The sequence below is a fragment of the Schistosoma mansoni genome, chromosome 5, assembly GCF_000237925.1.
Source record: "Schistosoma mansoni strain Puerto Rico chromosome 5, complete genome".
Classification (NCBI taxonomy): Eukaryota; Metazoa; Platyhelminthes; class Trematoda; order Strigeidida; family Schistosomatidae; genus Schistosoma; species Schistosoma mansoni.
In genome coordinates this window covers 8,863,084-8,880,124 of record NC_031499.1, presented here as the reverse complement: position 1 = coordinate 8,880,124, position 17,041 = coordinate 8,863,084, and the positions used below count along the sequence as shown (strand labels likewise).

General features: G+C 36.1%; 1 protein-coding gene across 1 annotated transcript in view; it reads right to left on the bottom strand.

Moving 5' to 3' along the window:
- Positions 1-13,374, bottom strand: part of Smp_169330 (putative nuclear pore complex protein nup155) — a gene marked incomplete at both ends in the record, with an annotated part of 34,284 nt that extends 20,910 nt beyond the window's left edge. The window contains 13 exons of the mRNA XM_018797824.1: positions 1,844-1,949; positions 1,983-2,260; positions 3,569-4,001; positions 5,913-6,277; positions 6,307-6,361; positions 7,911-8,066; positions 9,248-9,443; positions 9,712-9,896; positions 11,068-11,278; positions 12,847-12,917; positions 12,958-13,054; positions 13,090-13,212; positions 13,254-13,374. Of these exons, the coding sequence (XP_018652827.1) occupies positions 1,844-1,949; positions 1,983-2,260; positions 3,569-4,001; positions 5,913-6,277; positions 6,307-6,361; positions 7,911-8,066; positions 9,248-9,443; positions 9,712-9,896; positions 11,068-11,278; positions 12,847-12,917; positions 12,958-13,054; positions 13,090-13,212; positions 13,254-13,374 (2,397 nt within the window). The remainder of the gene's footprint in view (positions 1-1,843; positions 1,950-1,982; positions 2,261-3,568; positions 4,002-5,912; positions 6,278-6,306; positions 6,362-7,910; positions 8,067-9,247; positions 9,444-9,711; positions 9,897-11,067; positions 11,279-12,846; positions 12,918-12,957; positions 13,055-13,089; positions 13,213-13,253) is intronic.
- Between the last annotated feature and the right edge of the window lie 3,667 nt (positions 13,375-17,041).

Below are 17,041 nucleotides of genomic sequence, written 5' to 3'. Positions count from 1 at the left end.
GATTTTGAGCCATGTCACATTTCATCTAAACCATCAACAGTGAAGTAGCTCCACCAAATTTTGATGTGTCTAGATGAAATGTGAGGGTGAAGTAGGGGGAATGGTAAATACAACACAAGTTATGTACTTCCTACCCAGAAAGGTTCTAAAATATCTATACTGAATCGATTTTACAAAAAATATACACATGGACTTTCAACGTCTTGAAAATTCAGATCTTCTAATAATTCAAACTATGAAAGTAATGTGAAAATATGACTGAATAAAATGAATTGGAATGATAAAAACACCATTAAGTGAATGACCCAGAATAAATTTGTTTTACTGAACAGCTTACAAGGACAGTAAGCGGATAAGAGAGTTGTTGTACAGAAATACAAATACTCAGTTTTGTATATTTCACTAATGCGTATATGTATATCCATTCACCCCTGATCAATTAAACTGAGAGTTAACAACATTAACGGACCTACCAAACCCCAGAAACCGTATTTTGGGTGATCTGGCTACAATAAACCAAAAGTTTGTTTAAAGTTTTCATCATGATAGGGGTTACAAAACATCTGCCTAAAAATAGCACATCTCACCTAGCCCCACAGATTTCCGTTCTCAACGGTAAGGAACCTTCGAAGCGCACTTACTTAATTTTTTCTGGCTAGCGTTTTTTTAACGAGTTGGTTTTCTACGGGATGGGGTCGCTAACTCCATGCTCAACCCTCCTCCTTTACCCGGGCATGGGACCGGCAGTAGCCCCCGGAGGAGCTACAGGCGGAGCGAAGCGCACAGCTGATACATTAAGAACACTCGCTAAAAATTTATGTCACCAGCATCAAGTAGACATTCAGTGTGCACTGTGGCAACATCCACATAACCACAAGAAAACACTTAATCCAGTTTCCTTTTCACCTACCGCAAGAAACAGTATTCTTCCATTGTATGGGCAATCGTTGGGTAATAAACCCCCTTAAACTTCCGACAGCATTCGAGATTAACTTGGATCTGAACTACTTGTCTAACTATTCTCTACTACTGTTTGATCTTCAAAGTAACCGCGTAGCATTCATTCAAAAAACACAAGTTGATAATATCAGTGAACATATCGGTTTGATTTTATATGATATCAACACATTAATGCTTATACTCTTACTACTTCTACCACTATGGGATTTGAATGGACAACTGCATCTCTGTACTAATGTGGTATGGCAACTCGAACTGATGTACGTACGTGCGAAGTTCTACGTTGTGACTAACAGACTGACTGAGATGATATGAAAAGAAAGCATTCAGAATCATTTGTCTCTGATTTAAAATAGCTATTTCCAGAGGACAAGGTGCAAACACAAATGGTTTTTAAAACGGAAACCCATATATGAATTATTTTTATAGTTTTAAGGAATATACTGAAGACTATAGGATTGGTGGTAATCAGAAACTGTTGATTGATATAATCCACATTTAAGCGCATATATCCTACAAATCTATTTACACGATGTGAATAGAATAAGCATCCGAAAATAGTGACAATGTTATATATACATTAAGAACTATTGAAATTTATCATAAGATCTTAACCTAATTTACCAAATATAAATTTTTATACTCGCCATCAAAACACAAGTTTTGAATTAATAATAGTAAGCAATCCAATGCTCTAGTAAGGTGAGGAGTGAGGAGAATCCGCTGGCTCCAATACCCCGCCTAAAGCTTCTTCTAGGGAATTCCTACTAACTGCCTTCATGTGGTATTCTTTACGAAAGTAAGATGAACAGTTTACAGTTCAAGCATTAAAATATCTTTATAAATTATGAAATACATAAAATAAAACAATCCAGATACTTACAATCTGTTCAACTGATGATGTGTTCGATTTTCCACCGCCAAATGTTGAAACAGTTGATAAAGTATAAATTAGACTACGAACCCATGATCTTAATCCTCCATTACTACTAATATTAGTAGTTGTATTTTTTATTCCAGACATTGATTTAACATTACATTTAGAACATATACTAGTTGCATCATAAAACATGGAATATCTCCAAAATGAACGTGCAATTCGTGCTAAGAACAAACAAATCCCACTGAATAGATGAAGCGCACTATTAATTGACTTATCATCCGTACTACGAGTAGTAGCAGTAGAAGTAGCTAAAGATAATTGTGGACGAGATTGGACGCAAGATAGATTAGGAGCGCGTGTTCGAATTATTGCTGGAGTCCAATATTGACTGGCTTTAGCAGCAAAATATAACGCAGTCTAATAATCAGAAAAATATATAACAGTTTATAAATACGAGCATCTAAACATTTCACATACGCAAACGACATATCATTGAACTATCCTGCCGCTGATATTCTTGACCAAATTTTCATCGGTCTCTGTTGATATATATGCATCATTCTGTGCGGAAAGTTTCGATAGACATTCTGTCACGGTTTTTTTAAATAGATGGATTGTGGTCAGTAGTGGAATTCAGGATCCATGTTTCATAATGGGCTTAAGTTCTAATGGGGATATCAACAATGGGAGATACGGACACATTCAACTGACGAATGCCAAATAAGATGAAACGATAGACTTGGAACCCGTTCCTCATCACAATCCATCTATTCTATACAAGGGACAGATCAATATTACTGGTATTCACGGGATAAATACAAAGGCTTAGTTTAATATTGTCATGAGTTGTTTTCAGAAATTTATTTAACTCGACTTTCAATGAGCCAGATATCCCTCATAGCTGTTAGAAATATATCAGTCCAGTTAGTTGTAAAACTGATAACCTACAATTATCGAGGATATCACAGCACTTACTATACATTGATGAAAACCTGAAAGCGAATTGTAGAAAATCTTTACCTTAAGCCGGCATATGACGGAATATTCCAGAACAATAATCATTTACGTTTTAACTGGAAGTCAATCGTTAGAAATACATCCTTAATTTGGATAACATCGAGAAAACAACAAATCATAAAAATCAAAAGGGGTTTTGTGGAGAATTTAGTATTTTCACAGTTGAAATCATGAGTCAGTTGAAGCTAGACCATCATCGAAAACCTGGAGGCACTGTTTGACGGCCGTTTCGTCCTATTATGGGACCCCTGAGCAGTGCGCATCCACGATCCCGCACTCGCGAGATTCGAACCCAGGACCTATCAGTTTCGCGCCAAAGCACTTAACCGATAGACCACTGAGCCGGCATCCGATGGTGTTAATGTCTAACTTCAACTAATCCACCATTTTGAGCTTCAACTGACTCATGATTTCAACTATGAAAATCATAAAAACACTAGTGTTTTCGTATAAATTTACATGCTTTAATGCATGAAGCAAACATTTTGATTATTGTTAAGCATTTAAGTGTGTAAGAGTACTGTTAACAAGTGCAAGAGTTCTTGAATCTAACATAATGATAAATATCAAATCCAGTGTAACGGTTAATGAGTTGTTTAATGTGAATATGTATATATCATCAATTCAATAATAATGAACACCATTATTTATATTTTACATCAATCAACCTAGTTTTACTAAAGTAAATAACCAATCAGAAACATTTACTTGTTCAGCTACAAGTTGAAGACCTTTGCTTAATCCACCCGAGACTGTAGCAGAGGCGCCTATTGCTAATGCAGTGCAAATAGCTTCATCTGGACTGAATTGATGTAAAAATGCGGATAGATAATTACCGCCACCTTCCAAGCCTAACTTTAAATCATTCTCTAAATAATTTGGAAAATTAGGAATCATATCAGATAATTGAGGATCACCATATCCCGGTAATAATAAAGAAGCATTAGAGAATTCACGAGATAAATATTCTCTTAATCGAGTTAATGGGTTAGCCAGACGAAAATGTACAACACCTTGAGCAGATATTAATAATAAACGTCGAAATGGTGGATCTAAAATCTGTGTTAACACAACTGGAGGTTCACCACGACGTGATGATTGACGTTTCTCTGATTGTGAAGACTCAGAGAAACTTGAAATCCTAAAACAAAGAAATAAATAAAACACTATTGTAAACTTGTAAAACTTGAAGGTAAGTAAAACTGAGTGGAAGTATTAAATCCAAACGAGAAAATCAAGAAAGTGAGAAAAAAAGACGGCGATTTACTTCATTCATGAAGTAAGTTATTTAACATTGGCATTGAACAACTATTATACATAGAATAGGACTGAAGTATTCCAACGCATGTTTTATAAAAAAAACATACCTCAGTAATAAAAGTACATTTTGAAGGACAGAGAAAATTACGACTTCTTCAATACTTTTAATTATCTAAAATCAAATATACGTGTGGTATCATACTGGTGTCAATTGGCTTAGTCTAGTGAGACCGTTGTAAAATAAAAAAAACTAACGACTGATCGTGATACCAAGACAACCAGTGAATCATAGACAGAGTGGGATCTGCTAAATAGTGCACCGATGTCTTCCTAGATTGTAACAGTTTATATAAGCATAGTGAGAAACGAAAGTTACAGAAAGGAACAAGACGAAGAGACGGTAACAATAGATGTGACATGGCTCAGAATCGATCACAATGACGTATACACTCTTTGTCTTCCCTTATTGTTTGAGATTAAAATTGCTTTATAGCGTTCTTTCTACCAACTAATTCTTTCCTCCTGTACTATATCCTTATATACAATCTTTCTTTTATATATTACTACCATTGAAGTAACTACTTCTATGAATTCGGTGTTCATCTTGTTGTGCTAATGAGGTATGGCAACTTGGACCGATGCATGTATGAGCCTGGTCCCACATTGTAGCTGACTGACTGACCGAATAATGGATATCAATTATAGTGAAAAACTAAGTGACAAACAAACGATACCGTTGTAGATAAACGAACGATGTGAAAAAATGAAAAGTGAGCAAATGATATCAAACGTATATAACTCCTCCAAAAACATGTTACGATCACCTTGCAGATGGAAACTAAAAAAATTACATCTAATTCTAAAGTAAATGTTATCCTGAGTACTGATGTGGGACTGCATACATCACACTGTTGAGTCTGGTCACAAATAGATGTAAAGAATCTCTTTCCAAAGGTTAACAGAGCATCAATCTAATTAAAGTATTCATCATCTCAGATGGTTGGATAAACAAAACATTAAACTATTATTGGTCGCACATTTATTATGTGACATTTAACATGCACTATTTCAAATGATATTTAAAATTGAAAGGAATATTTTTTTAAAAATAAGCATATTTATGTAAATGTGACTATTACGGCATAGAATTCATTTACAAATATACACATCTAACTGCATCCTACAGTTGATTGAGCTTCATTAGCCTTTGTAGGTTGATTTCTGACAGAATGTTAGCACGGAATCAGAAAACTTGACTGACTTTTATCAGCTTGTGTCACTTGTGAAATATGCAATATGTCAACTTACTAGCCAAAGGACGATTATTCTGCGCGTTAGTTCAGTCCATTCTACTTTGTAGCTGTTAGGACGTGGTCTTTACAAATGCAGGATATTCGGAGGTTACAAATATTTGATTACAGGCATCTTCGAAGCACTGCAAGTATATATTAGAACCGCTGAGTAAGCCAAGCTGAGGTTAGACGCAGAGTACTACGTAAGAGTGAAAAGTAGGTTTATGAGGTTGTATATTTTCATTTAATGAGGTGATTGGGACATATATAAGTATTAAAAAACCACCATGTATCTTGACGGGAAATGTCAGGTATACAATTAGGCTAGAAGAAAGCTAGGGACAGTCAAATCAAAATATAGTAACTTGAATAAATGAACATATACACTAGGCTTTGAGTCATGTGATTGAATAACTTCTTTGTCTTCAAATTATACGACTAAAAATGATACTGAAGGTTTAAAAAAATCTAAAAAAGAACACACAGAAAACCTTACTTACCTTTTTTCTATTGCTAAATATCCACCTAGATCATTCCCCACAGAATCCCCAAATGATTGATTATCCGGTAAAACCGTTAACGCCCATGCACCACCATCAACACACCAACTAGTCGTAAAACTCTCCGTTAAGTTCAGTGTCCAAGGGTACAAATCTGGACTGATTGTATAGATAACATGTGGTGGAATTTGTTTTGTAAAGACATTTAAATTATCATCAGATTGATTAAGTACTGCTGCCGCCTTGTAACTACTATTACTATTGTCAAGATCCGATGTGAAAAACTGTCCCAAACTCATATTTAAACTGGACTGGTTTAGTGTAGCGGCAGCAGAGCGTGTGTCGTGCATATCGAGAACCAAGTTCTACCTTAATGTGCTAACGTAGATGATACATTTTGTGTAAAAGCAGACACCATAATCACTGTACCACGAGTTTCCACTGCCAGCCTGTAAACCAAATAGTTACAACACCAATAGATTAAAAAACTGTTTTTCTGTTATATCCCGATAAAAATAGTGAATAGTAACTTTGGGATCCATTTTTGGACCAATATTATGCATATCATTTTTATCGTATATTTGCTAAATAATTAAACTACTCATATGTTCATGTTCCTTTTATTGTGAGCTTTATTTTGACCCTTGGACTATTATTGTACGATTTACCATTCCTGAGTTATACCCAATCTATTAATTACTGTTCCCCCTATTCACAGCCACATTTGGCTAACTCTTGTACAAATGTTATTTTCCATTTCATTGGTACAGTGTGGTCAGTCTATTTGGTATATAAACTCAGTATGTTTGAAATACAAGGATTCATAACACAGAGGATGTTATTGGTGTTCTGTACTTAACTGGTTGGGCTAGGCAGGAGCAGGATCGATAAGCACTCTAGACTGCTCGTATGGATTCCGTGTGTCACTGTTCTAATCGATAATTCGCTGCTCTGTGATTGGCGGTCTTATCACGTCATACATTAACTAGGCATCCACTCGGTCACAAGATATAACATTTTCTAACTGCGACCTTTGCAAATACCTCACCTATAGTATAGATACTATAGATAAAGAATACTAAATTTGACAGTAAAGTTAACTGGTCATTTGATGATATAGGCTTTTGAATGTTGACAACTTGAGTGAGTGCATAACAGGTTGTTAGTAACACGACTTCAAGTGACAGAAGATTTCCTACTGTGAGACATGGAACTCAAAAATGGTTACATAAAAAAGTCATCAAAACGATAGTAATAATAATTATGGTAATATTAATAATAGTACAAATTAATTGGAGACGAAGAATGCTATTGGAAATCGAAATTTATTCATACAAAAGGACCAACTGATCTTCCCTTCTTTCTTTCTATCTTGTAAGATTATTTTTATCTTCCTGAATTATATATATATATAACAAACTGGTTAGGGATTAACATGCTCCCTCGAACAGAAATAAAGAAAAGAAAAGGAGACCAATTTCATGATAACACCAAAGGAAGGGAAACAATTTAAAGTCATAATAAACACTAGTGATATATAGCTTAAAATGGGCTAAAAAAATTGATAAAAGCGGTAGGATATGACGACAAATGTATACAACTGAGCCATTGCAACTAATACTCAGACATGTTATCTAACGTCCCTATTAACTGATGGTTACGATAATCACGTAAACTCGAACCAGATAGTTAGCACTTATTTGCACGACTCAGTTATGAACTGATATTATAGTTTGTTTTAGCATCACTAATACGCTGTGAACGGATAGTACTCAACAATTACAAAAGAAACATACTACTTTTACAGGAAGAAACTAATTAACGCATCGGATTGTGCCAACCTCCATTGATTATAAATATATAATTCGATGTATTCGGAATACAAAACACAATCGAATCAGATCACAAAAACAGATAAACACTTCTGTTAGATGCTTTAAACCAACATCTCCCAACCCAGCCCACCCTCTCCCAAAAAAAGTAATATATTTAACTTACTTTACATCACTTAAACCGATAGTGTCATAAGGTGAGGAAGGAGGAAGTCTTATATGCAGTAAGCGTAAATTCTCTCCGAAATACAAACGAATACCAGTTTTTGTAATGGCCAACAGATAGCATAGACCAGTTGTTAATGGGATAATAGAAACTATACTGTTTAATAGAAATGTAATTGAAAAGGTAAAGAAAGTAGTGATATTAAGAAACGAGAAATATTATGATGTATAATATATTTTTAGCAAAACTGAAGCTTAACTATTGACATATACATAACTAATGTTGAAACAATACACAAATGATTCATATAAAATATTAAACGAAGAAATAAGTTAAGCGGGACTTTTAAAAAGATAGAATACATGCCCCCAAATGCCCTGGTACGGCCGAGAGTGGGAAGAGTCCGCTCTCCCTCTCCAAATGCTCTTATATGGACACGCGAATATATAGCCTCTGACAGAGAAGTCCTACTCACTGCCTTCTCACAGCATTACTGTTTTTTACGAAAGTGAGAGGACGTAAAGCGAATGTACGGCGCTTTAACCGGATTGGTGGACACGGAAAGTTTATCTAGGGGAGTTGGAAAACCACAATTCCAAACCAATGGTGCACATGGGCTCCAGTATCCTGAGGGAACAAATGGCGTATGAATCAAGTGTTGGTCACCGGCTACTATGGGACTGCATCTCTTCACGATGCTCCATTGCCTTGTGGATCAGACCTTTAGATCAAAGGCTCGGAGTGTGGCTCCCTAAGAAAACCACGTGCTTCAGTTTGGGCACCCGGGCAGTATCACAGCCCTCACACAAATCAAATGAGATTTATGCGGCGCATATTTATCTGGTACCCCTTTGTACCAATATTTATGTGTTTAAATAAATAAAATAAATAAATAAATAGAATACATGCACTTAGTTACACTACATTTGGTCTCCATCCAAGTGGAATAATGCTTTGAAGAAAACATTTCTCTATTATTTTGTCCGATCAATATAACAATCCCACAGTGAGCACTAAGATTTAAAGATATAGCCAGTGTTGAATATTGATATAGTCATCCTGTAGTTTCTTTTTTATCCTAGTTTAGAACAGTGGTAGTATCTACCTACGAATCTACCATACACAAATCAAACCTTCTGGTCTTAAATTGAGTCGATGTTACGCCGTAGCGAAAAACTATTACTAAAAGCTTTTTTATTTGCAACTTAATAACTCACACAAATGTTTGTGTGTACTAATTCAAATGACTTTAAAATGCCGTTTTATGCTTGCCTAAAATTCGAAAACCATTAACAATATGAAACAAATAGAACTAAATGAAAACATCTGTTACTTACTTTCGAAATTGATTTTTGTCTACAGAACGTACAATACAAGATGCTTGATAAGCCAGATCTGAAGCAGATAATGAGGATAAACGTGAAAAAGAACCAGATATTTTATCTGAAAATTCATAAACCACCAAATGGGAGTCCTCAGTACGAGAATAAAGTAGATGTCGTGAGGTATCTACAGCCAACTGTATGATTGAATCTGGTTATAAAAAAACAATAACATATCTTAGCATTAAAAAAACTTATAAAGGCATCACAATGTACTTTAAACACTAAGTCACCGCTTTATGGTCATTCACGTAGTTAGTAGTAACCCGAAGGTCAACATAACCCATAAATAGTATTCTTAATTCTAAGCAGGATAAAACACATAACAATATAGGAAGATCACTATTCGTATCTTCCACTTGATAGAACTAAAAAGCGAATGACTGAACAAAACTTTACCTCATGATCGAAAAACTTACCACCATTATGAAATCTAGAAGTTATTATTGAAGGCAACAACAAGCTCAAAGCAGAAACAGAGTGATTCACAAGCGTACAATATCCAGTTTTACCAACGGGTGGTTGTAGGGAATCACCATCCCAGTTAGGTATTGAACTATAAGTCATTTCCAGTAGAAATCCTTCACGAGTCCCAAGAAATATTCTACAGATAAAGCGATGAATAGAACGAAAATTATAAGTAATAACTTGTCATATTGTTTTTACTCCTCATTAGTTAACCTTTTTCAGCAAAGTAAACCTTAAAATTCCCGTTAAGACATTGAGAACGATAAATGTAGCAAACATATCTTCTTCAATGCGTTTTTCTTTAAACAGTAAATTAATGAAACTCATTTACCAAGTACAGGTTTACATACCTAGCTCCGTGTCCCATTTTATGAAAACTAGTGATACCACACAGCTTCGCAGTGGAGTGGTGGCTTGGTAGTTAAGGCGTTAGACGTTCATCCACTACATTTTATGTTCCAATCTCACTACAAGGAGATCAGTTTGAATAACGGGAGGAGCGTGATACGGAGTCAATTAAATAACTCTGTGCTTGGTAAATGAGTTAATAAGTGAAAAACAAAAACATAGTCTCTTAGATCTAAGTAGATGGAATTTGGATCAAAAACCTAATGGTGAAAAAATCGAGTGTTTTATGTAATGGATTCATAAATGTATAACTTAATATATATAACGGATTAACTGAGCTAACACCCGACCGTTGCTGCTACCTTGACGTGGTGGTTGGGCTTGCCTATCGTGATGAAGCAATCGAGCTATGCTGGCTGGAACAATCGTTCCTCAAGGTACTACCATGCCAGACAGGTCGATTGAAGAGCGGTAAGACTAAAAGCAGCAATCCCAAGGTCCGAAGGCGAAGTCGTACTACCGACTGTACAGAGGTGTGACGGCAGTAAGGTGTTTCCTTCAAACAACCAGCATGACAGCGATGCTGCCTTCCCACAAGGAGGTGTGGGGTTAGAAAAGGTCGACCCTAAAAATGCACACCTCGCCTTATCCCACGGATATCCGTCTCCGGCGGTAGGGTCCTTTGAAGAACGGAGCTAACACGTCAAAAATCCCCCGCAAAAAGGTCGTGTGTGACCGACCTCAAGCAGTTGTCCCTTGGGCACTGCGGTCACGCTCCCAGGTCGTTCAGACCAACACTAATCCAACTTCTTTTTCAGGTTTCTCAAGAAATACCCTTCCGCGGTGTGGGCAGCCAGGAAGTGATATTAGCCCTCATACCCGTAACAACACACGAGACCAAGCTGACTGAACTGAGTTAACAAGAGTAAAACAATCATTTAAAAAATTCCATGAATTACCTGCCATTCGGTGTACTTTCAATACAAGAAATGTAATTATTTTCGGTTGGTAAGCAATAGAGAGGATCTGGCATTACTTCCAGAATAGGACAGGAAGATTGCATTCTGAGTGTATGATTGCTGTTCGTATTTGAGTACATCATACCAAGAAGCCAGATTTCTGAAGGAGTTGCTAGACATAATAGGAATTTAATATGCTCTGGTAGTGTACCTATAATCAAATACATAAAGTACGAAAATACTTGGAATGATTATTTAAATATAGTAGTGAAATCAGCTGAAAAAAGCTTTGAAAAAGTGTGTTAGTACCCACTGAATAATAGAAAAAGTACGAGAATTATGGTCTCATTTGATTTGAGGATGAAAAACTTGTTTTTTGAAATCTACATACACGTAACGGAGGGATTTTATTGCGACAATTTGATGCTACACTGTCATAAACTATTTTTAGGTTGACAAGCTATTTTAGATGTCCACTAGGTTTTTAATGTGCTAAATGTTTAAACAAAGATATACTTAAAGATTAATTAGCAAATAACGTGAAGTGACTTTTACTCAGTCTAATTGTTTTAAAAGCTGGATCAATTTCATACAATCTAATTTAATATTGGAGATCATTAGGTTAATTGTTGTTGTCAAAGTTGGTATCAGTTGGAAACAGCTAAGTTTTAAAGAAGGAACTCTGAAATGCGATGCAGTTACTCTGCTATTTAGTTAGTCCATTAGATTTACATGTTGAAATTATCAGCTACATTTGTACGTACTGAAAATAGGAACGCGTTTGTTGCGGTAAATACACAAATAAAACTGTTTTTCGATCAAATCACATGGGACCTGACACTACTGGTCTATGACACTTGTTTCTTAGTCGAGTTTTACATGTGCCTGCACAACACAAACTGGCTGAATTAGCACCAAAGTTCCGGCTTGTTTAGTGTATGACCACCTTTTTTCATTTACATATAGGAGTAAATAGTAACTAGACACACAGAACATCACTAGTCAACTTTGATCATGAAAGTTCACAGCTTGAACAAAATTACTTTGACATTTAAAACTTAACGGTCAGTATAGGAAAATGCCGGGACGAATTGAAAACTTGAAGGCGACAAATAATCTGAAAAGATAAGCGATCGCCATGCATACACTGTTACCTTTGTAACCTTACCTGGTAAAATAGTTACGTGCAATCAATGTAGTCTTTTGAAATAGGATACATCTCAGAGAGTGAGTTGTTACACTTTCAAAGGCGATTATGAGAGCAATTTTTTAAAAGTTTGTTACATATTTACACGTAAAATACAAGTGTCAGGCATCCGGAAAAGAGTTAAGAAGAAATGTGTCTGAATTATAGTCATTTGCGAAAAATTGAGTTGGTCGAAAAATTCACTTAGCGCTTGGAGCATTCAACTCGGCAAAAGACAGAGTTCAAGTGAGGGGATAGGGAAATGAACTATAATTTTACAAAATTATATTGGGGTTGTTTTTAATTTACGACAGGATAAACAATACATTTGCAGAGTTCTTTTTACAAGTTCAGTACTGTCTGTTTTTGCGAGTTTATCCTGAAGTTAATCTTAAAATGATTGCCGGAAGAAAACGAAAATACAGAATGTTAGTGAAACTCTATAGTTTTGAGAACCAATAAATATTTGAATCTCCAGTTAATCTGTTGAGAGTATAATTTTAATTAAAAGACAGGTTTTTGAGCAACGTATGACATCGAACTACCACATAAAATAGGTGCATTGAATAACCCAAGCCATTTCAGATACTTACCAACTGAGGGCACGATTAGCGACACAGATATAATAGTATCGTTTACTCCATCGTAATAAGCTAAGTCCTCTCTAAAAATAAGTTTGGGTTAGCCAAATGGATTGCACGGACCCATCCTCGAAGTTCCACATAAATATTTCATTGTCTATTGTGACCCACACTTTTTCACACAAGGTGAAAACTCCCATCAAACAGTTCGTTTGCATACCTATAATATCCTTTATACTACGGAATCAAATGTACTTGAAAACTTTTCAATCAAATCAGGAGGTAGAGGAAACGATTTAGTTGCCTCAATCTCATAGCTGAGGCCATCATTCAGAACTGGATAATCAAGTTCCCGAGTGCCGCTGAAACAAACTTTACCTGATATAAGGAATAATTTTAAAGTAATGCTTCAGAATTACATTTTTCCAGCTCTAAGGTAGATGTCAAATCTCTGTGAAGATTATCACGGTATAAAAGTTTATTTAACCACTCTGAAGGGGAGTCGGATAAACACAAACAAGACGATTGTGGGACAGCCATTTCCCACACTTCATTCAAATATGTGCCGAAAATTAGATGCTTGTAATGCGAGCCAGGAAGACGACCTATTGATTGAACTGTTCTCAGTTTTCAGCAGTAAGAATAGGTCAATTGGTCTATATTTCTTTTTGCAACTTGTAACACTATGGAGGTCCGATCTCACCATGAATGCATAAACAGGTGCTGATGTTACGTGTTGCGGTAGAGAATTTGTGTAATTCACTACTCAGTGCGAGATGGAACCCCAGACGAAAACAACTAGATCCCTGTTTTTGACATTTTTAGATAATCTTTCCAGATGATCAGTCCTAGATTGAATAAAAATATAATATTACCAAGATCATCGTTCATTATATTGTAAAGCGGTATTACATAAGAGAGTAACCTGAGGTAAGATAGTGGAAAGAGGTTGATCACTGGCTGTTGGGCTCATTCTGGAATATCAGCTTCATATTGAAGCATGGACTCACTCTTCAGATCCCACATTCCAAATGCGGCCTCACGAAAGTCGGATATGATACCTAAGCATTTCTTCGTCCAAATGATGAAATGAATTGTAGTGGTAAATAAACCCTCAAAGTCAATAGCTACGTAAGTCTTCTAAACTTGATGCTGATCACATTAGTTTTATGGAGTCACCTCGGTTACGCATCCACATCAGATCATGAGTGAGTACTCCATGCTTCACATCACCTACATCTTTAATGGTGAGCTCGACGTGACCAAGTACACCAATTCGTAAACCGCGAGTCTGTCCTTTGTTGGACCTTTATATATCAGTTTTTACCTTGATTTTTACAAACCGTGATATTGCTTTTTGGTATTTTTGAATCATTTTTCTCACTCGTTGCTATATTTCATATTCGGCATGACTGGACAGACTCCGAATTTACTTAAGATCATGACTCCTACGCCACTCTCATTCCAGTTATTGACATTCTGGTCCGACAACATCGAAACATGGTTCTGTTTGGCAGAAGCTGACTCCTACAAGCACGGCGTGACCGACTTACGTTCACAATTCCTCGCAGTAGTAAATGTACTACCGCGCGAATTCAACAAGTACGTCACACCTGGTATGTTTGCCAGTGATGTTTCAGAACCTCACAAACTCTAAAAAAGGTTGCGTTGCTAGACTACCGTCCAGGTTTTCGATGGAGGTCTAGCTTCAATTGACCCATGATTTCAACTATGAAAATATTAAATTCTCCACAAAACCCTCTCTGATCTAATCAAAAAATTCTAGAAATAAACAAAACTTCCTCACTGACGCGATATTCTTAGGCTAATCTTAACTAAGCAATGTAGATGTTTGAGAGTAGATACAGGTTTCGCATACACCTTGATGTCTTTTGTACGAAATAGACATCATAAAGCTATGAGTGACAGTTACTAGCCCTAAGCATTCTATTCATTCAACTTTGTGAGTGATAACCATCCTCAAGCTCATGCACACTTAGACGCGGGTGACGAAATCAGAAGTTGGTGGCGTAACCAGCATTTCTCCGCCGATTAACACTCATATGAATGAATGCATGAGGCTTTGTGTTTTTCAAGGCCAAGAAATGTGTCGCAACACTACTGACAACATTGGAATATCATGATCAGCCCCAGTGCCGTGAAGTTTGTAAACTAATGGGAGCAGTGCCAGCTCACCTTACAAATAAACTTCTGGATCCCAGGAATCTCTCGTCAAAAGCTCCTCAAAAGCCACTTTGAGTAAAATTAGACAATCTTAAGAATAGTTGATGCTGTGACGTGTTCACCTACTGGCTGTGAAACATCTCTTAACTTCCCGAACAAGGTCAGATAGACAAAGGTCAGTTTGACAGTCACTGAGGAGACACACTGGTTCGTATACAGGAGTGCAGTAAAGGTTTATTATTATTGTTACTATTGTTATTATTATTTTAAAATTATTCGTTCATCTCAAAAGTCTATATCCATTACACTATTATGATCATGGTTGAACCCTTTCACTATGTGTTCATTTCTTTACTCTCTCTTTATTTTTTTTCCCTTCTAAATAAATATTCTTAAGATTACGAAGCTTTGGATTAAGGCAATAACTTGTGTTACGCTGAATTCAACTTATCAGTCTCTTTTTATCTTCACTATGTATATACACCTCATACACATTGATTATCTTTTGCACTTAATTGAAACTTTCAGAGCATCACCCAAAACTATGACTGTGCTCGCACAAACACTTATTCTAACGTCATATCTCACCGCAATAATAAGTTATTTACTTATTAATTTATTCTGTTTTATTTTATTTTTATTACTCGTTTTTACTATACATACATAGTTGTTTATTCTTGTTCTGCGTTAAGATATTTACGTCTTCCGCGTTTCCTTTATTTCTATTTCCTTAGTTTCTTCCTTTCCTCCTTCAAAATCAATTCAAAATTCTTGCTAATTACACAGAACCTTATTTATTATTACTATTCTATTATTAATATTTTATTTTCCTTTTCCTTCCTTTCTCAAACATGGCATATGTATTGTTAACATTATTGAAAATTGTGTATTATTGCATTTTTGAAGAAACCCGAAATGGTTTCTTCACAGCACTTATGTACCCATAAGGTGTTTGTGAATAATAATAATAATAATAAAAGTGTCTTCTCACAGTTCACGAGGTCGTATAACTGATAAGTGAACCTGCGAAAATCTTTTCGATACACGGTACAGACATGACAGTATATTTTAGACAAAATAAATCTGATCAGTGAACACTTCAGTCAATTCAAAAAATTCTCCAGATCAGCACGCTCTGTCTAATGATAGCTATTTAAGTTACTTCACGTAAACTAAACTCTCCTGAATTAGTGACTGTAACTCTTGAATTTCATATTTACAGCGTTCCAGTTATGCTGAGGTTGGTCAAGACCTATCCATAGAAGCTGACTGGCTGTTTTTGGAAGTGGCTTCCGTTTCACATTGGTCACTAAACCCGAATGTGGATGTGATTGCGTAAGAAAATCGCTGAAACCTCGGTGTCTTGGAGGTCAGGTGTCGCATATGTTGGTTTATAGGCACACCAGTAGCGCGCAGGTTCTCAGTCGTGAATCTCATAGCATACATATAGGTTTACTCATCCACTTAGGAGGGTAGGTGGTCATCGCTTTCTTTGAAAGTAATTGCTATGATTGGCTGTCACCGACTTATCATATGCATGCTACTGGTAAAGAGGCTGTTATCCAGGCACTTCATGACATATACATAAACATAGGCACACTTTTTGTGAAATCTAATGATCATCAACCCATGGTTTTTAATACCATATATCTGGATGTCTTTGACGCGAATGTTTAGGTCGTTTGCGTTTCTTGGGCTCATTCACGCTCATTCCCTTTCTATATTCCCACAAATTGAAACCATATATGCAGAGACAAATGCAGGTCGTATACTTAGATACACATACTGGAAAGCCCGCGAGGTTTTAAACAGCCCCATAAACGAAAAAAATTAGCACAGTTCACAGCGGAGAAATGGTTTATTCCGTCCTCATCGACATTTCAGATTAGCCAAGAGTTTGTTCTCACTTCCCAGTAGCGTCATATGGTGAGTTTGAGCTTGATTTCACTTCTGGTGACGCAGCGTCAATGACTCTCGAATCTTTTTGTAATAAATCTCATACTGCATTTGACATTAAAATTTG